Raw genomic sequence first — 19,461 nt, forward strand, 5'->3', positions numbered from 1 at the left:
TCGAAACAGATATAGGTTATTTCCCTATCTGCTCAATGAAGGCTCCAGGACCACCGGGTTGCATTTTATTAAGCCACGATACAAGCTCAATAAGCTCTGCACGACGATCGTTTTCAAGTTGGTTGGAGTCACCCAAAAGAACGGCTTGGAAAATTGGCATCAGCCGTGCAGTGTGACTCTGGACCACAGGGTCCTCCCACTTGTCTACAAATCTGTTAGGTATACAAGTCAAGGAAGATAAAGGAGGAATGGACATACAAAGCTGGCAAATCATGCGGTATACAGGGTCATTTTCGTCGAAATCCGTCTGAAGTGGCAAAACTTCAATAATAGCAGGGATAACTTCAGCAAGTGGAACATGATCTTTATGTTTCAAGATCATCCGTGCAAGACACCCAACTGCATTATCTGGAAGTCTGGATTCATGAATGCGCAGACATGGCTCCAGCTTCTCTAATATAGTCGGGTATGCTTGGATGATTTCTTGGTCCGAATTGGACTTCTCAACCAACCGTCCGATAGCATACGTTGTATTACTTCTTGTTTGCAGATCTTCATCGGTGAGGCGTCGTAACAGTACATGCAACAATTTGCTCGTAGAAGGGGTGACGGCGTCGCCCAAGCCAGAAATAACGTCTGCAAGGACTCCGACAGCAGTGGACCTTTCCAGAGACTCACTTCCGGCTGCATATTTGAGAACAATCTTCTCAAACGTGGGCCAGAGGCCAGCGAAATCCGGGCCCAATGCAGCGGCAAGGCCGCAGATGACATCAAGGGCAGTATCGATAACGACCCAATCGAATTCGGAGAGCTCTTCTAGGGCAGCCTGGTCCTCCTCCCCTGCACCAAAATCTTGTTGGCATGGGTGCTGTTTGGTAATGATCGTGTCGACGAGAGTGACAACTTGTTCTAGGGTAGATTGATCTGCAATGATATAAGGACCACAATACCGCAAGTTTTCTGCAACATTGCGATTGATATCGGCAACAGTGGCACTAAAAATAGCAGTATATTAGCAATTTGCCAAGGATAGGATGCGTCTGTGGGAATAGTAGGGGTTAAGCCGTTGAAGAAATATCAGGTTACGTTGGAAAATCGTTTTCACATCAATCACATAGTTTTATGTGTCTGAGTGAGCTGGGATACGATGTGTGTCATCATATTCCACTGGCTTTTGGTAGAAAAATTGCGTGCATAAAAGGGGCCATTCATACCTATCCTCTTCCTCGGCCCACATTTTTATAGTCGCTGTCATCAATATTTCTCCAAATTTTTTGATCTCTCGAGGAGCTTCGGCTGGGGTTTTGCCTCGCTGCCATTTCTGAACATGGCCGGCAGACTCGGAGACTTGCCAAAGAGCAGCGTATGCGCGATGAAGAGTCGATATTGTGCTCTTTCGAACTCCTTCGTAAGGGTGTTCAGCAAGTGGCATTACATGCTCAATAGTTTTTTCAAAATAGGGCATAAAAGATTGGCCAGTATGTGTAAGAACATCGCCAATAACTTCAATAGCGATCTCCTTTTCTAGAGCAATTGGGGTGACGGTACTGAGATCTTCCCAGTCGGCCTCATCCTCGCCTTCTAGGCCATGGATGACATCGTCATCGTCATCGGCATCTGCAACCCGGACTTTATGGCCCGCTATGGTGACTTCTTGGCCGATGAGATCGCGAGCCGCGTCTCCAAGAGAGACTTCCAAATCATTGTCTTCTTGCTCTAGACAAGCCAAGAGCCCCCCAACAACGCCGTTGAGATAGGGGGTGAAATCTTCACCATAAACTTTTGACATGGCACCCCAAAAGATGTATGTGCTTTCTTTTAGGCGAGAATGCTCAAGACGTAGAGCTTCTTCGCTAGCTTGCATTAAAGGTCCAACATAATTCTTATAACGCTCGGGTCCGGCTGAGGCAGACATTTCTCCCATAGCATCCGTGACACTAGCTCGAAGCTCAAGTTCCTCTTCACTGTCCTTTAGAGTCGCAAATTCCTGCATAATGTGCATGGATTCATCAAAGAATGGCAAAAATGCCTCGCCAGCAGAAGAAGCAATCGAACCCAAGGCGCTGGCAGAAAGAGCTTTGATTTTGGAATCCGGATGTTGAAAAAGCTTCTGCAAGATAGGAACGAGTTCCGACTGATATTGGGCAACATCCTTCTCATCAAGAGCATCGACAACTGCGTCAATAGCGGCAACACTTGCTTTGATTATATCAATTGTGATACCTGTTTCCTCGCCTTTGTACTCTTGCATAGAGCTAGCTAGATTCTGCGACAACAATGGCATTAATTGTTGATGTTGTTTGCTCACATCCTCAGCTAGATCATCTGCAATCCGTGCAACTCCATGTAAAGTAGCTTGGCGAACTTTGGGCTCAGGGTCGGAGAGCATCTGCAAAACGACGGGAAAGATTTCCTTCATTTGTGTGCTGATAAAATCCGGAGCTCCTTCAACACACATCCCAAGAGCCATGATACCTGCTCGCCGGTAGTCCGGGTTGGAATTGTTGAAGTATTGACCCAGAGATTTCAGAAGAGGAACAACGACCTGGCTAGGGGGCAAAAATTGAGCCAGCATGTCCAAGAGGCCGAGGGCAGATCTAGCGGGAGTAATTTCGTCAACATCGTCATCGCCAAGTTCAGTAGCAATTTGAAGGGCAGTACGGGTCAACTGCTCCCCCAGTTGCATTCCCTGCATCTTGAGTTTCCGATACCTGAGGCATTGCATAAGAAAGCTGATAGCTTGGGTTCTGGTTTCACTGGCCAACTCGGTATTTGCGGCCAGCTGATTCATGAACAAAACCAAGTCCTTTAAGTGGGGGTTGAGCAGTTGTGGTTCGCATCCAAGTAAGGCCTGGAAAACCTCAAAAGCTTGCATAGTTCTGTCTTCATCTTCCTGATCAACGACATCCTTCAAAACAGCCACCATGGCGGGGAAAATAGCTTGGAATGCCTTCACGGCGTCCATATCCTCATCTGAGTCGAGATGCATGGCAAGTTTGCTGAGAGAAAGAAGGGTATTAATGCGGACCTCGACACTTTCGGGGTCGCGAATCGTCTTCTCGAATAGCTGTATAAGGTCCACGAATTTACTTTGAAAGCCCTCTCCTAGCGTCTCCAAAATTGTGAACAGAATGTACATCCCCACAGCACGAACTTCTTTCGAGGTGTCAGTCGCGGCTCGAAGAAGCCACTGAGGTAGATCCGCCCACTGGCCATCTTGGAGATCTATATTGGCGATCGCGGAAATGACTCTAGCTCCAGAATGTCGAACAAGAGGTGTTTGCTCTTCGAGTGTGGCACGAAGTAGCTGATCCCGGATTTGTGGCTTTTGCTGATCGGAGATTTTGAGCCAGTGTTTCGAGACCAAAGACCGAGCTTCAACTGCAGCGAGCTGTTTCAAATCGGCATTATTGTGGGAAGTAAACATCTGAATGAGAAAAAGAAGGGCTTCAGGATGAGGGTAAAATTCCTTTTGGAGCGTGGCTGTGGCATCTTTGACATTGCCCTGGCTGGCTGGATTGGATAGCAGATGTTAGCAAAGGACATCATTTTCTTAGCGCAAGCAAAGTTAGAAAAAAATGTCTGGCTTGAATTGGAAAGGCGATGGACTGACGATTCAAGATAATCTGTAGTTGCTGCAGAAACCGTTCTTGGTCCATGGCGGACAGAAGTTAGCACTCTCAAGTGCTCTCACTACCAGGCGGAGGCCAGATAGGTCAAGCCAAAGTGTTTCCAAAGCCTAACTGTTGAGCCCAAGGTTTCGAGAAGGGAGCGAGGACGGTTGAATATGGCACTGAGGTTGAGAAGAAGGAATGTTTGTTAAGGAAAAATTTGCGGCGGGAAAATTAAATGAAGTGGGGAGTTGGGCCGCTAGTTTACGCTAATTAGTTTAACTAACTTAACTAACTAACTAACTAACTAAAATTGGGCCAGCACACACACACACACACACACACACAGAGAGAGAGAGACAACGCGGACGTCGCTGGTTTAATGGTTGTGTATGCCACTACAGAAGAAGGCAATACTCAAATATATGCACATATAATCCAACGCCTTGAGCCTAAAGTCCAGGGTCTATATAGCCGAAATAAAGCAGTCTCGACTCGGGGGCGATAAGAATGAAAATAGTGAGTCCAAACATAGTAGGTTAACCAGTTGTAAAGTCCCAGAATACGCCACGACTCCTGGATATCCGTTATTTAGTAATCGTCAGAATCGTAGTCATTATCTGGTAGCAAGGAGCGATATCTCCGCGCAGCTAGGTCTTCCTCGAGACTGCCATCGGATTCAGGGTCAATATAACCTGGCAAATGTTAGCTTTGATGTGTGTATACTTAGAACATAGTAAAGAGGAAGTACTACCTTCTCCACCAAAAAAGCTCAGAGCCACGGGAAGGAAAATAAGGCCATGAGTCGCGGCAAATATGATCAGTGTCAGCCAGACACGAAAGTAATAAATTTCAAAAATCTTGCTTCTTGTGAACGCGAGAACACACACTCCAACGAGCTTTGTCAGTGTGATACCACTGAAAACACTTCCACCGACATTGACCAAGGCAACCCAGGCTCGCGCAGTCCGTTGTCGGAATTTCCCCTTAGCTTTGTCAAGGAGCAAGGCGGACGGGAACATGAAAGCCCGTGCAATGTGTGCACAGAATTCGATACCAATCCCAACACAGATGATAAGGTTGACGACAGAAACCGCATTTAGCGATACTCCTACGATAGCCATGGTGCCCATGATGTCGACAACCATCATAATGACCGTAAGGGTCACAACAGCCGCAGTGGCCAAGGACCCCAATAACAGCGCAGTCAGGATAAAGATGATAGCCATAGCCGACCCAAGAAGCGTCGCTGTAAGGCGAATGATGGAAGCGTATTGGTCGAAGAATATATAAAATTTAGAATATGGGAAAACATCAATGTTATGTCTTGTAGAAATGTCGTTGGCGATCCGGCGGGCAGAAGCATAGGCGTTTATGAAATCAGCCTGGCTACGAAGAGCGGTATGCGAAGCACGGAAGTGGGTAGCGGTAGTCGTGACATGTTTAGAGTCAATGACCAAAGCATTGCTATATGGGGCTTTCCCCCCCAACGGGCAGGATGCCGTGGTTGGAGATTGAACCCACATATTGGCATAGCGCACGAATTCCTGGCCTTCCGGCATGCCAAATAGGGAAATATTCCACGGGGGTTGTCTATCTTCGAAACATGTCTTTCCATCCTCAACGCAACAATCTTTTTGGGGGTTTAACCAGTAGAAAAAGTCGTCAATCCAACTAGCGGCCGATCCAGAGATGTAAGATACAGTGGGACGCTTAGATTCCTGTTCTAGAACAAACCCCAGAGAGTATTCATCACATGTCGAAAATCGTCCACACAGTTGCTGCTGATGATATCTTGCCGTCACATTGACATCTCTGGTCACAAAATAAACCGGAGGCCCAGCACCAAAATAATCGTATAGGTCATTGAAATATTGAATCAAATAGGAGTCACTAGGTATGGCAATGCGCTGGTCAAGCCCAAGCTGGAGGGTGGGTAGCAATGCTAGTCCGGCTGCGAAGAGACAAGAGAACACAAATAAGACCAGAAACCTAGATTTCCGCGTCAACAGCCCAGGCGCATAGATCTTCCGAATGAATAATTGTATGATCCCTTCTTCTTCATGGTCGAATGGTTGGTCGCCAGGGATTGGCCCTACTGTAGTTTTTCTAACCGTCAAGCAAGGGAAACAATCGACGCGAAGGCTCTCGACGCGTTTTTGATTTAGAGATAGAAGCGAGATAAACATGGTAATTTGTAATAGTGCGTTGATTAAAACTGCACCCGCGGCATAGACGGCAAAGTTCTTCACAGCGGGCATTCCGACAAATACACCCATTGAAAACGCGATGGTTTCTGTGCTCGCGGACAAAAGAATGCTAGGCCCCATCCTTCCCAGTGCTCTGGCAATGCGTTGATCGAGCTCTTCGTCCGGATGGCTGAGATTGACTCTCTCGAACTCATGAACGATTAGGAAGATATTATCAACACCGACAGCGAGTACGAGAAATGGTATCACTTCAGCGATGATTAAGGTGACCTTGACACCTAGCGCGGCGAACAAACCAACTGATGCAGACACCGACATCAAGACAATCAGGATGCCGACAATTCCAAGAGAAAATTTTGATTGTACCAAAGTGTTGGCTGGATTCCTGAATATGGACTTCCAAGTGATAGTGGTTGAACTGAGAGCCAATGATGCATAGATAAACATAATCAAGTAGCTTATAACGACAATCCTGGCATCCGTATTTGTCGTTTTGTTCAATTCTTGTTCGAGACTAATTTCAGCATTGAAAGAAACTCGTAATCCGCGCTCAATAGCCTCCTCCTGAACGACCTGAAGTACGCGTTGGAGACTGAGTTCCCAGTCAATTGCATTCGCCTCCACCTTGGTTCCTGGATTACCATTGTTAACAACCCAGGTTACAATTAACGCTCTGGCATCAAGAACATCTCCAGTATCTTCAAAGCCGCCAAGAACCATATGTGGACTCAATGGTTGCTGGAAATCGGGAAGGCAGTCACTAGATCCAGGAGATTCGGTACAATGCCTCAATTGCTTTTGCCAGTTGTCGGCATCAACATTGCTAAAAGACCCCCCGAAATAGCCTGTAATAGATTGGATGACACAAGCCTTGCCTGTGGGATTGAAACAGATATTATCAAGGGTGAGACCCTTGTTTAAAGATATCATTCGCTTCACCCTATTTTCGACATCAAACCACCAGCTCAGCGTTTCGTAGCTTAGAACAGGTCCAGGCCCATTAGGATGTGTGTCGTTTACAAGGAAGGCTTGTTCTGCCCGATAAAATGGTCCAAAGTTCGCATCAAAAAACGCCTTTTCGCGGGCTGCTGCTGACGTGGGGCTTACCCAAAGTTTGACTGGATCTTGCTCGACTGAAAAACTCAGCCATCCGAAACTAAGGATGCCAATAACAATAAGGCTTGTAGTTATAGTGAAGGCAGGGAATCGGGCGCAAAACCGCCCCAAGCGATTAAACACCCTATCCAGAATTGAATCAAGTTGATAGGTTCTGGTCGGGCGAGTAAGACACCCGGCGTTCTCAATGATATCCCCCTCGTCCTCCTCATCACTAGGGCTGGCGTCTTGTAATAACCGTACTCTCTCGATTTTCCTTTCTCGGTGTTTCCGAAATGCAATCTGGCACAAAATTCCGGAGAGGAAGATAAGAAGCCCCACGGAGTATGTCAAAATTACTGCAAATGAAAAGCAGGGTAAATAGCCAATGTGGCACGGGCTTTCAGAGGCCAAGGCTGGTAATTCAGGGCAAACTACCGGGCAGTCAATACACGAGCACCGAAATGCGCCATCTGTGTCGTTGCAAGATTTGATGATTTCGGGAAGTGCCCGCATTCCCTGGTCAATTGAACCTTTTGGTTTGGTGAGAAAATTAATCTGGAACGGACTGCCTAGCAGCTTCTTATCTCCCAAGAATTTCAAGAATTGGGTATAGTTCTTAGCTCCGCCTCCAATGAAATCCATTGCTTTCCCCCCGGAGGCACCATTTTTAACATCTTTACAGCTATTGTAAAATCCACTCTGGTATCTTTCCGACCAGACGTTCTCCAACTCCGTAACCAGCAACCTTCCCCGGACTTCTTCAATCTCAGTAACGTTGATAAATAGCGACTGGTCCGGGGAGCAGGTAAACGTGCAGAAGAGGTTGAAAAAATTCTCTTTGCAAGCAGGACATGATGCAATAATGCCCTGGGCAAGCTTTAGACTGCTGGATAGGGCATCGATCTTGGGCACGTTAGAGTCAGTAAGAATGCTTTGAGACAGCCGGGCCAGGATCATGCTCACTTGGTCATCTTCACAGCAAACTGGTCCATTCTCCCACTTGCGACCGCAAAGCGCTACCAGCTTGTCACGGACCTTCTGTTCCGGTTCCTTTGCAAGACCATTGTCTGCACATGGCAACTCTCCGCCAAAGAAGGACTTCTTCCCACAATGGCCACGGATGGCGCATCTGCCTTTTTCGTGAAGCTTTGTCTCTCCTTCAGCAACAACAAAACATCGCTGAACTACAGCCAGGCCCACCAGGAGCCCGCCAGTCAGCGAAAGGAGCATCGTAGGGGCAGACTCTCAGTGACCGAGAGTCACTGGGCCATGCAAGGCGTTATCGGATTCTGGGCTGGTAGTCGTGGACTACATACGAGTCACCCGGGCACAATACTGGGACGTGGTCGATATCCCAGCGAGCGCAAATAGCAACAACAATAGTAGTAAACAGGGACTGTATCTGACGTCGTCACCAGCCAGCTCGTCTTCCAAGAATCGCTAAGATGACATAAGTTGCTGAGTCATACGCGTCACATCACGTGCAAGCTAGGCCACAACGGGCGGCGCCTGGGCATGTCCGAGAAGGGCGAACGCAATGAAGCCCAAAATTTGAAGTCTCTCTCGTGCATCCTACCATCTCCTGCTTCTACATCCCCCGCCCTCGACACCTTGGACTTGAGACGCCTCTTTTCACACTCCGCGCTTCTTTACTAATAGTCTTCCTTTGTGTCCCTTTCCGTGCGGCCATTCTTTTGTTCAACGGTCCCCAAAGCTCGCGATTTCAGCCCTGCAATATCTTCCTTGTCTCGTATACTTACCTTTTCTCCCTTCGTTCCCTCTCACACTTCTCCTACGGAGCTCCCTACTTACTGATTCCTGTTCCTGATTCTTTCGCCCTTCCAGCCTCAAGCTATATCAAGTGATATCTCTTTCGCAACGACTCCCTCATGGCTTCTGTAAGTACTCTTCAATCTGCCCGAGCCACCTCCAGCTTTCTCATCACTTTTCTACATCATTTTTATCACTTGCTCTGTGTAAAAGCTTCATGTTTTATAATTATGACTAATAGCTTCGTCAAGCAGCCCCGTCCACCCCACACCTTTAGCAATCCTCCCTATACTCTTCCAAACGGCGCCACGAGCGGTCCAACTCCTGGAGCTACCGCATTGCTTCCGAATAATGGCAGAGTTATTCAGTCTGGCTCCGTTCGAATCTTGTGTGTTGCAGATGTTAGAGGTACGAGGTCGTGAATCTTCGGCTTAAAAATTCTCGCCATTTACCAATTTTCTAACGGCACTCAATCAGGCAACCTGAAATCCTTGAATGAGTTAGCAAAACGTGCTCAGGCAGACCATATTATTCACACTGGTGACTTTGGATTTTATGATGATACGTCTCTTGACAGGATTGCTGATAAGTATGAAGCCTCACCCCGGCGAAGCCGCGTCTACCCATCTCTTCTCCACGATTGAACCGGAAGAAGTAACAATTTTGCTCTCGTAGGACCTTGAAGCACGTCGCACAATACTCTCCACTCCTTTCAGAGTCAACTAAGCGCAGCATTGCTCAAGTACCGCCACAACAATCCATCAAGCAGCGCTTTAGCCCAGAGCAGCTTGCGCTTTCGGAGCTTCCACTTCTCCTAAACAAGCAATTTACCTTGGACGTTCCAGTTTATACTGTTTGGGGTGCCTGTGAAGATGTCCGAGTTTTGGAAAAGTTCCGTTCTGGAGAATATAAGGTCGATAAGTTGCATATTATCGATGAAGCTAATTCTAGGTTGCTTGACGTTGGCGGCGTAAAACTTCGCTTACTGGGCCTTGGTGGTGCCGTTGTTATGCACAAATTATTTGACAACGGCGAGGGGAAAACCACTATTGCAGGCGGACAAGGAACAATGTGGACGACCTTGTTACAGATGGGTGAGCTAGTTGACACTGCAAACCGCGTTTACGATCCCGCCGAAACTCGCATTTTTGTGACGCACGCATCGCCAGCTCGAGAAGGCATGCTCAATCAACTATCTGTCACCTTAAAAGCAGATTTCTCAATTTCCGCTGGTCTACATTTCCGATATGGAAGCTCCTACAATGAATTCAGCGTTAACCCAACGTTAGATCACTATCGTGGCAAGCTAGCGGCGTCAAAAGCTTCTTTCAACGACGTTTGGGATACAGTGCGTGGAGAAGTTGAAACCGCCATCAATGCCAACGACGCTCAGAAGACACTGCTTGATAATGCCCTGGATATTGTTAATAAAATGCCCAGCGTTGCTAATGGTGGTAACCCATTCGGTGGTCCGGTTACAGGCTCGAATGCTGGTGGCCAAGTTGATGAAAGTGCCTTCAAAAATATGTGGAATTTCAATCTTGCAGATGCTGCGTATGGCTATCTTGTTCTTGACGTTGAAGGTGGAAGAATCGGAACAGAAATGCGCGCTCAAGGGTTCAATTTCTCTCACCGTGGAGGAAAACCAGTGGCGGCAACTACTGCAGCTCCACTTCCACAACAGCCTACTACTGTTTCTCCTATGAGCGGTGGCGCCACCGGCCCTGTAATCGCGACCGGGACGGCTCCTAGCCAAGTAAGGCCCCCACCGCAGTTTGGTCAAATTCAAGCGCAGACTGGTCGTGGCTCTGGTCCGCAATACCAGACCCCCGCTCCTCAGCCTCAAGCGCCGTTATCGAAGCCGATTCCCGCAAAGCCAACAGCTTCTCCTGCGCCCGTGATTCCTGCAAAAGAGAAGCCGGGAACACCGCAGCCCGCTATTCCAAACCCGCCGAACACAACACAAAGCGCTTCAGCAAACCAAGGGGCGCCTGAAACCAACGGAACTGTCACTGGAGAAAAGCCGTTAGAGGCCACACCCAAACCAACACCAACCCCAGAAAAGAAACAAATAAATGGCCTTTTTATATCCAATGTTGACAATGAAGAAGCTGTCCGAAAATTATTCCCTGACGAAGATAAAGCGAAAATTGTCAAAATCGAGAAACTGGGCAAATTCAACCATGTAGTCTCCTTTTCAACTTTGGAGGACGCTAAAGCTGCACTCGAACGGCAACCTCTTGAACACAAGAGACCCGGCCCACCGGGACCGAACCGCAAACCAAATGTCAAGATGTTCGAGGAGCGTATTAGCCGTCGCGATGGCCAAGGGAATGCCGGCACATGGCAAGCAAGCAGCCGCGGCGCCGCATCTGCCGGCCAGCGCAGTGGATACCAGAGCGGAAGTGCTACCAGCGATGGTGAGGGCGGCCGAGGTCGTGGTGGCTTTAGTGGTCGAGGCCGTGGACGTGGAAATGATCGAGGCGGGCGCGGTCCTCGTGGCGGAAGAGCAGGAGGATTTGGCAAAGGCCCATCGGGAACTGGAGACTCAAGCTCCCCAACACCGACGCCAGCGGGCGGCGATAAATCAACGGAGTGATAGACCCCCTCAGAACTCACAAAAAACAACGGCCCGTTCCTTAGAGTCGCCACAAACAACACTATCTTCTATTGATATCCCTTTCCTGCCCTGCTGCCATCCTAACCTTTGTATTATCCAACCCTACTGAACCTTCGAAGATTTTTGCTGTTTATTTTCCTCCTAATTCGCTACGTGGCTTCTATTGTGTCTTAAATATCTTTTCATTTCACCAATGACCCTAGCTCATGAAAAATGCCCCTATTTTCTGTTCATGTTTCAGGCTATGTTACTCCAAATATGCCGGGCGTGTAGCCAATTGGATCGGCATTTATCCGGATGGACCGTTAGATATAGGGAGACCTGGTGATAATCCTCTTCACGGCGTAAATAGGAGAAGTTTTACTCCAATCCTGGGTATGCATGGTATTTTATTCACTAGTAAACCAGAACGCTGGGAAGCAACGACATCAAATTAACGATGTCTGGCGGGGAGGAGAGTAAGGTACTCCAATTATAGGTTTAGCAAAATATACAGAATTTGAGAAACTGGAGTGTCATAGATGAACGTGCGTATCAATTTCCAAAGCGCGATACTAGTTTACGAAAAGTGAAAACGCACTTCATGAAGTTTTGAAAGAGTAAACCCATCCACGACGGCGCCTATGATACACTTATGGGGAGATCGGTCTAACCCTCAACGTCCACATGTATTTGTTAATAAATTGTATAATATTTCAGAGTACGGAGTAGAAGGGAGAAAAACCAAGCCCCAAATGGCGAATTAAGCCCCGTTCTGAGTCTCTGGGCAAGAAAAAGGGTTAATAGAAGAGAGTATATTCAACAGTTCTGAGTTATGAAAACCAAAGCCTGTTAGGTTCGAGTATTTGGCGCATATAAGGACTTCATCAAGCATTTCATACAACGTAAAACGTACCAGCTCAAATATATAACGTCGTGGTAGCAAAAGGCAGGAGGAGCAAAATTGTCGGGTCCGCAAGAAAGGGGAATCTCAGGCAAATGAAAGCTGGGAAAATAGGATCTGTCCCTACATTTTGAAAGTTTGAGCAGAGTGAGGTTGTTTATAATGCACGAGTCATTATGTCATCCACATCCTTTTTATTAACTACAACACCACCCTCAGAACACCGGGCTTTAGTACGGAGCTCTGTACATAGACTATCAACGTCGATTTCACCGTTGCGAAATTTTTCCATCGATTGCAAACGGTCCCTAGGTTAGTATTAGCATGTAAACGAGTTGCAAGACCTTATAAAGTCCGTGGAACGGGATGAGAACAGACCATATCTTAGTACAAGACAACATTTGTGATCTATCTTCACCAGGCACTACCTCTTCATCGGCGTCTAGGGTTCGGTCAATTTGAGAAATAAGGTCGGCCTTAGGGGTGTGGTTGGCTCCTAGGTCGAAATTTGGAAACGAGCTGCCCACGTCCTGGAGAGGGAACGCATCATTGAAAAAGCTTCCAAAATCTTGAGATAACACAGCATCCTGTGGCTCACGATAATCATTGAATAAAACAGGGTCGAACTGGCCATTATTTTGTTGCACAAGCCAGTCTATTCCAAGAGAATTGTCATTGTTATTTGAGGTGTTTAGCGGCGAGATTGAGGTGCTGGACTCATCCTTCATGTGCGATAAGGCTGCCGGAACTGGATCTTCTGCACATCCACATGCTTGGCCCAGCTTTTCGTAGAATGATTTTTGGCACTCATCTAGGCTTAGGGGTGTATTGCCTACAGTTTTGGGTTTGGACTGCGCGTCAATGTTTGCTGTCGGCGGTGAGTGGGCTGGGGGTTCTGGGGAGGTGCCTATGGATGAAGCCCTACCATGCTGAGACTCAGAGGATGTGGAAGGAGAGTTTGTGTTGGACGCGCCGTGACGTCCACGACTCAGGGACGAATAGCTTCCTTGTCGCTTATTCTGGTCGAGGATGGCTTGTGATGACCTGACAGCTGTGTTGGTTCCGCCATAGGATAGGTCGATCGGGTTTTGCACGCTACGGCCAGCTCCTGAACCGTAGATGGCGCGTATAGAATCATTCTTCGGGCTTAGGGCCGATGCCGGCCCACCGGGTGAGTTAAATTGCTGGGTACGAGGGAGAGAATCGGGCGTACTCTTGAGCATGTCTCGATTTAGAACGCCAGGAGCTTTGTTTTGAATTGCTGTGAGAGGTGAAGTATGAGACGAGTTAGGTGAAAGTTGAGATTTGGACAGAGAGGTATTAAATATGTGGGAGCCGGGAAGATCGCCGAACTTCGGAAACTCGAAGGAAAAATCTCCAGTTGGGCGGGAGGGGCGGTTTTCATTATTTTTAAGGTGGGCGTTTGTAGGCATAGGATACCTATTTCCACTGCTAACCCATGAAAGTCGTTTGCGATATTCCCGAAGCTCGACTTGCAGTCTTTCTATCTGAGCACGAAGCAATGTATTTTCATTGTTAGCAGCTTGTGAAGCTTTTTCAAGATCTTCGACTTTTGTTTCGAGGTCTTTCAGATGTTTCTCTTTCCGTTCTCGGAATGCCCTTTGTGCTGCGCGATTCTGCGCTTTGCGTTTCTATACACACAAGACAAGATGATTAATAAAAGCAGCAGGTTAAAACAGAAGCACTACGGGGTACATACTGAAGTAGGTTCCGATGTAAGAGGCTTTCTTCCGGGTTTTTTAGCTACTTTTTCATCATTTTCCTTTCTCTTTTTACCGCCTTCCTCTTCTCCTTTCCCATCCATGCTCTTCCTTTTCTCACGCCCTTCAGTGCCTGGCAGATCGCCAATCAAAGCGTCTTCATCGGCAATTTCAAACTCCGGGTCGAGGGTGAAATCTAGGAAAGGGCTATCATCCCCAAAACTGAGACGGCCAGAAACGGAAGCCTCGTGTTCGGAGGGAGAGTTGAGAACATCGTGAGATGCAGATCCATTCTGGAGTTGTTGGATTGGGGAACTTTGGGTTTTAACAGGTATGCCATCAAAAGTCGTCTCGCTTTGTGGTTGCATTGTTTGATGGGACGTTCCAAGGGTGGCAAGGAGGAGATCCTGTTGGTCGGGGGAGAAATAGAGGCTGCGTTGATACAGGGAATCATAGTTTGACATGGTGGGTGGAATAAATGCAATTAAGATTGGGTTTTGCTGCTGAAGTAGAGAGTGTTGGAAGGAAGAGCGCTATTCAGTCAGTGGTGTGTCGAAGATGAAGGTGGTTTCGGCGGGTATGAAAATGCAAATGCTCGCGAGTGCACTGTGAAGGTACGTTGAACGACAAAGAAAAGCTCTGGGCCGACGAATGTTTGCCGAATGGGTGAATGGCTAACGTATCGTGATGACGATTCGACGGAAGTTCGAATGCCGTGCCGAGTCCACCACCCTATGTTTGATAGATTCTTCCGTAATGGTGGTCTGGGCGCATTCCTGGAATCTCGACACAAAGGAAGCGCAAGACAATGTTGACGTCTTTAGTTTCGGCAATGGTGTCTTGACAAGACCGGTGACGTGGACAAATGTAGGAAGCGCTGGAATTTCTGGCAATTTGAAGCTCAACTGGCTCTCCTCGAGCAGTCGAATCGTAGATGGGCACAAAGGGCGAGCTGGAGGATACTTGAAAAGAGAATAGAGACCAATGGCTGGAGAGACGCACGCAAGAACGTTGGAACGACAAGCTAGGCTTCCGTCGAAGGATGGTGGGGGTGAGGGACGAAGGTGGCAGCAGCAAGGTAGACTACTGGTAGATAGTCGACCAGGGGCGGCGGCAGAGAAAGACGGCGATGTTGCCGGCAGGAAGCGCGAGGCCGCGAGCAAGAAACAAGCAGGCAGACGGGCAGCAGCGCAGGCTTAGACGAACAGACGTTGCGCTGCGGCGGAGGAGAAGAAGAAGAATCTGGAAACAGCAAGCCCGTGCCAAGGCGCCAGTGCCGTTTGGGCGTGATGACTCAATCCGTATTCACGCTAAAGCGGCGACGCCGCCGGGCCCACGCACCCGCCCACGGCGCGCCGGATACGGCTAGCCGGCCGCGCCGCTTTGGCGATTTGTGCCCCTGCTGATTAGAAATCCGGCCGGCAGGTCACGCGTTGGGAGTCGGGGTTCAGGGGCTGCAGGATCAAACTGTGCCGGCCCGCGGGAAACAGTGCAGGCAGTGTGGCAGAATGCTCACACCATGGTGGGCAACGGCGGGAATGCTTGGGGTACGAGGCCTCGATGGATGCACGCACTTCAGGCCCTGATGCCTATTCTGGCGGCTCTGCCCGTTACACTCACCCTTCGAAGAGCTGTGGACCCTTCTCCGGAACCCGCGGGGCAATGAATACGGGCCACCTTCACAATTCATCATAGCGTCATCGACAGCCATCCTCCAATGCCGTGCTCCGTACCTACCATTTGAACGAACAAACAAGCATGATATTCGCCTCGCGCTCTCGGTAGGCGTTGGCTAAGAGGTAATATTGTGTTGGTTACGGTTACCATAGGATCTGCATGGCAATGATCTATACCGCCCCATTAGTTAACTATCTATTCGTAACGGCCTCAGTCTGCACCTGGCTAGGCAGGCTTCTCGTAGTCCAATGGAGAAAATCGCCTAATGATGGAGTATTCCATGCAGCTATGGCTGCCGAACTGGCCCCATGGCCGCCGACCGTAGACGACCACTCTTGATCTCCACTGAATCTGTGACTAGTTGGATGACCTGTCGCCGCCCCCGCATTGTCCGAATGAGATAAAGCTTAGCCGACTTCTTGATTGCATAGCGCCCGCCGAAACATGGGCGTTTCAAATTTGATATTGCCTCGTTTAACTTAGATGCAAACACGACAAACAGGCCCCAAGGTCACGTGAAGGTTCATTGGGGCCAAGCTTCGTCGTCTTCACGATATGATCTATTTTAGTATTGCGAGCAGCTCAACATCGCCATTTGGTTAAATTCCCGCGCGGTAATTCGGCTTCATCCTTATCGTATTACCTGTCACTCTCATCCCACCATGAGCGCAGATGTGGTTACCTTGAGCAATGAAGTGAAGGAATTCAGGCTTCAGGTTTGGCTCCATTCTTGGCTTAGGAAGCACGTTCTTTGATCTCAGAACTAATACCACAGTGCTTTAGCTTGAGTCTGTTCAGTCAAGTTTGCAGGTAGACCCAGATAACACAGAACTTCAGAGCCTAAAGACTGAGCTTGAAGAACTTATATCCCTTACGGAGCAATCCATCGCCGAATTACAACCCGATATTCCCCCGGAGGTCACGAAGTCGAAACCCGCTTCTCCACCAATAAAGGAAAAATGGTCTAAAGAAAACCACCCTGCATATCAAGCTGGGTATCGGAAACCTGTAGATCCTGCCGTCGAAGAGCCCCATTCCACCCCCGTCACCTTCTCCGTTAACGACAACGTTCTCGCTAGATGGGTTTCCGGGGATAATGCTTTTTATCCAGCTCGCATCACATCCATAACTGGCTCGTCCACAAACCCTATTTATATCGTCTCCTTCAAGTCATATTCGACTATCGAAAGTTTGGGCGCGAAGGACATTAAACCTGTTTCTCATAATGATTCTCGAAAGCGAAAGGCTGATGGGATACCAGGAACACCAGCCCCGCAGTCTCTGCCGGCAAATCCAAGCGTGATATCTGCTGCCGCTGATATCAACCCCGCTCTCGCCAACATGGCCCGAACAGAGGGTGCTAAACCCGCTGATGGGTCTCGACCGGCGAAAATGCCCCGAAAGGTCAAGGCCAAAAAGGATCTGGAAGCCGGGAAAGCTAAATGGCAAGACTTTGCGAGTAAGGGCAAATTTGGCAAAGGCGGCAAGAAAGAAAGCATGTTTCGCACTCCAGATGGAGTCAATGCCAGAGGTATATCGTCCGACGTGCAATATACTAATACTATGTACTAATCCATTGGGTTTTCTAGTTGGATTCACCGGCTCGGGTCAACAAATGAGAAAGGATCCAACAAGAAGCCGACACATATACCAGCAGGAGGAAGATACATATTAAACTTTATTCACCCACATGTCACATACGCCCCCTTTTTTTTTTTTGACCTGCATGGTTTAAAATTGGATGCTCTTTGAGATTTTCATCACATTCCTGGTTTTTAAAACACCCATGGGGCACTATCTTTTCTAAGTCTTGCCACTAACTTCACTTCATAATTGGCCAGGACAATCTACATGCTACCATTTCGAAAACCATTTTCCTGGAGCTCAAGTATCGCTACGTCACCTGAGTGTTACTCTGCGGAAGCATTTTTAGGGCTGTCAAAGCTAGTATGAGTATCTTACTGTCCCTTCTTGATAAAAGTCTTTGCCCTACTTTCCACTCCTTATTTGTCGATTACTTGGCGGTTGACCTAATGTTTTTCCTTTGCGTCATGGTGTTACGCCTTTCAGTTATCATTCACCACTACTCCGTACAGGAAGTAATAAAATATATATATATATATATTCTACTAGAGCCAGGTAACAAAGGGACAAATTATACATAGCTTGTATACGCTTTCATTTGGCCAATGTTTTATAACAACATAATTGCTATCCTAAATCTTGCATATGAACTTTAAAGGTGGTGTAGCCGAATGATTTCCATAGTTCTAAGAACGAATAGCTTAACTCCTAAACAGTCTCAAGCCATCTTCTTCGATTCCATCACCCTCGCTCATCTCATTTTCTTCGTCTGTTTCATCCTCTTCAAGAACTTCCCTCGCACGCCTCCCCAGCAACGATGCAAAAAATTCTTCTCTCGCCCTATCGCCCCAAGCTCCTCTTTCCTCTGGCGCCATAAAATTTTGTAATTTTTCGTGAACATTAAATTTCATCTTTCTGCCCTTGGATGCCTTGGTGTCAACCTCACATTTGACTTTATCCTTGCGCATCCCAGAGGTTGGGTGAATAGCCAATCCGCTTAGCTGAGAGTCAATACCGGCACCCGTCGTTGAGGACATTCGCTGCTCAACAAGGTCACGGAGCAGGGATTGGTAAAACGCAGTGTCATCATATAAAATGTTAGGGGGCCGTGCATCGGGTAAATGAGCAGTTTCAGTGGCAATATGGGCATCGAGAACTGCTGTTATGGTCTGTTGGTTGGATTTGTTGGTTAGTAATTTATTCTGGTTGGAGGGAATGGCGGCGCGAATCCCGCGTGCTTTTAGGGACCATTTTTCAAGGACAGCACGACGATGTGGAACAGCCTGTGATTCGAAGTCATTCATACGATCCCAAATTTCAGACGACGGAGTCGCTGAGGATATTGGTGTACGTTTGCGTTTCTTCGAAACTGATTCCGATGTATCTCCAAAGGCGGAAGTCGCTAAGGCATGGCGCAAATCATCCAGAGTGTTCCAGAGGGATATTGCGGCAGCCTCAGTCGACTTGATTAATTGCTCATGGGATGGCTCATTGACGTCTTTCAAAAAATTAAGACCCTTTTGGAGTCGTATCCGGCTGTTTAGGAGTGCGTCAAAAGTGCGTCGCTGTTGTCTGACAGCAATACCCTTCGACGCATCGGCCTCTGCAGCTTGGGACAAGGACAGAGCAACAACTTTATCATCAGTTGCCATGAGGCGACGCACTTCATCTCGATCATGAGAGTCATTCTTTTGTCGGCGAGGGGACTCTTCTTCGGCATCGTCTTCTGTATCAGACTCTATACTCGTCACACTTTCATCTTCGCCTTTGCCATCTTCTTGATCACTATCGCCAGTGTTATCGTTACCTGGACTGTCATCCCCCTCTTGATCTTCGTCATCTGACATATCCGTATCAGATCCCTCGGTATCTGCGGACAGCATAGCATCACCTTCACTGTCACTTGCATTCAACACATCTCTGCTAATTCGAGAGCCAGCGTATTCCAGTCCAAGCTCCACTGGGGCCGGCACGCGGAGTTTGCTCTTGCTGGAAAGCCGGATGATAAGCGTTCTGTGTAAGAAAATAGAGGAGTAGGAACATACCCAACCGTCTCGTAGTGCTCGCGACCCAAAAGGCCTGATTCCCGATCGTCGTCGGACAATTGATCATTATCGCTGCTTTGGTCATGATCGCTCAGGTCTTCAGGATCGAAATCTAGATACAGTGTTAAGTGCTGCTCGACGATATCAATCCAACGCAAACTGTACCTTTTGGAGCGGGATCATCTAGCTCTGCAATCTGTTCCGCAAGAGACTTGATTCTGTGCTTGTTCACCCCCATTTTC

The 19,461-nt window shown here is 48.0% G+C and overlaps 6 protein-coding genes across 6 annotated transcripts; 2 read left to right on the plus strand and 4 right to left on the minus strand.

The window, feature by feature from the left end:
* Positions 1 to 16: 16 nt before the first annotated feature.
* Positions 17 to 3,659, minus strand: LOZ57_006674 (uncharacterized protein; the record flags this gene model as incomplete). The annotated part of the gene is made up of 4 exons (XM_049255689.1): positions 17 to 204; positions 259 to 995; positions 1,215 to 3,513; positions 3,614 to 3,659. 4 exons carry the CDS (start codon positions 3,657 to 3,659, stop codon positions 17 to 19), a joined length of 3,270 nt encoding a protein of 1,089 aa, XP_049105319.1.
* A 543-nt stretch (positions 3,660 to 4,202) lies between these two features.
* NCR1 (niemann-Pick type C- protein 1) lies at positions 4,203 to 8,149 on the minus strand (the record flags this gene model as incomplete). Its single annotated transcript, XM_049255690.1, has 2 exons — positions 4,203 to 4,306; positions 4,366 to 8,149. The coding sequence occupies 2 exons, from the start codon at positions 8,147 to 8,149 to the stop codon at positions 4,203 to 4,205; spliced, it is 3,888 nt and encodes a 1,295-aa protein (XP_049105320.1).
* A 659-nt stretch (positions 8,150 to 8,808) lies between these two features.
* On the plus strand, positions 8,809 to 11,288 carry LOZ57_006676 (uncharacterized protein; the record flags this gene model as incomplete). Its single annotated transcript, XM_049255691.1, has 4 exons — positions 8,809 to 8,817; positions 8,944 to 9,097; positions 9,167 to 9,278; positions 9,365 to 11,288. 4 exons carry the CDS (start codon positions 8,809 to 8,811, stop codon positions 11,286 to 11,288), a joined length of 2,199 nt encoding a protein of 732 aa, XP_049105321.1.
* A 1,061-nt stretch (positions 11,289 to 12,349) lies between these two features.
* Positions 12,350 to 14,377, minus strand: YAP1 (DNA-binding transcription factor yap1; the record flags this gene model as incomplete). The annotated part of the gene is made up of 3 exons (XM_049255692.1): positions 12,350 to 12,500; positions 12,556 to 13,844; positions 13,913 to 14,377. The coding sequence occupies 3 exons, from the start codon at positions 14,375 to 14,377 to the stop codon at positions 12,350 to 12,352; spliced, it is 1,905 nt and encodes a 634-aa protein (XP_049105322.1).
* Positions 14,378 to 16,252: 1,875 nt separating this feature from the next.
* Positions 16,253 to 17,265, plus strand: LOZ57_006678 (uncharacterized protein; the record flags this gene model as incomplete). Its single annotated transcript, XM_049255693.1, has 3 exons — positions 16,253 to 16,306; positions 16,374 to 17,121; positions 17,180 to 17,265. The coding sequence occupies 3 exons, from the start codon at positions 16,253 to 16,255 to the stop codon at positions 17,263 to 17,265; spliced, it is 888 nt and encodes a 295-aa protein (XP_049105323.1).
* A 610-nt stretch (positions 17,266 to 17,875) lies between these two features.
* On the minus strand, positions 17,876 to 19,457 carry BFR2 (rRNA-processing protein bfr2; the record flags this gene model as incomplete). The annotated part of the gene is made up of 3 exons (XM_049255694.1): positions 17,876 to 19,163; positions 19,220 to 19,331; positions 19,385 to 19,457. The coding sequence occupies 3 exons, from the start codon at positions 19,455 to 19,457 to the stop codon at positions 17,876 to 17,878; spliced, it is 1,473 nt and encodes a 490-aa protein (XP_049105324.1).
* Between the last annotated feature and the right edge of the window lie 4 nt (positions 19,458 to 19,461).

The sequence above is a fragment of the Ophidiomyces ophidiicola genome (assembly GCF_022830035.1).
Source record: "Ophidiomyces ophidiicola strain CBS 122913 chromosome Unknown scaffold_50, whole genome shotgun sequence".
Classification (NCBI taxonomy): domain Eukaryota; kingdom Fungi; phylum Ascomycota; class Eurotiomycetes; order Onygenales; family Onygenaceae; genus Ophidiomyces; species Ophidiomyces ophidiicola.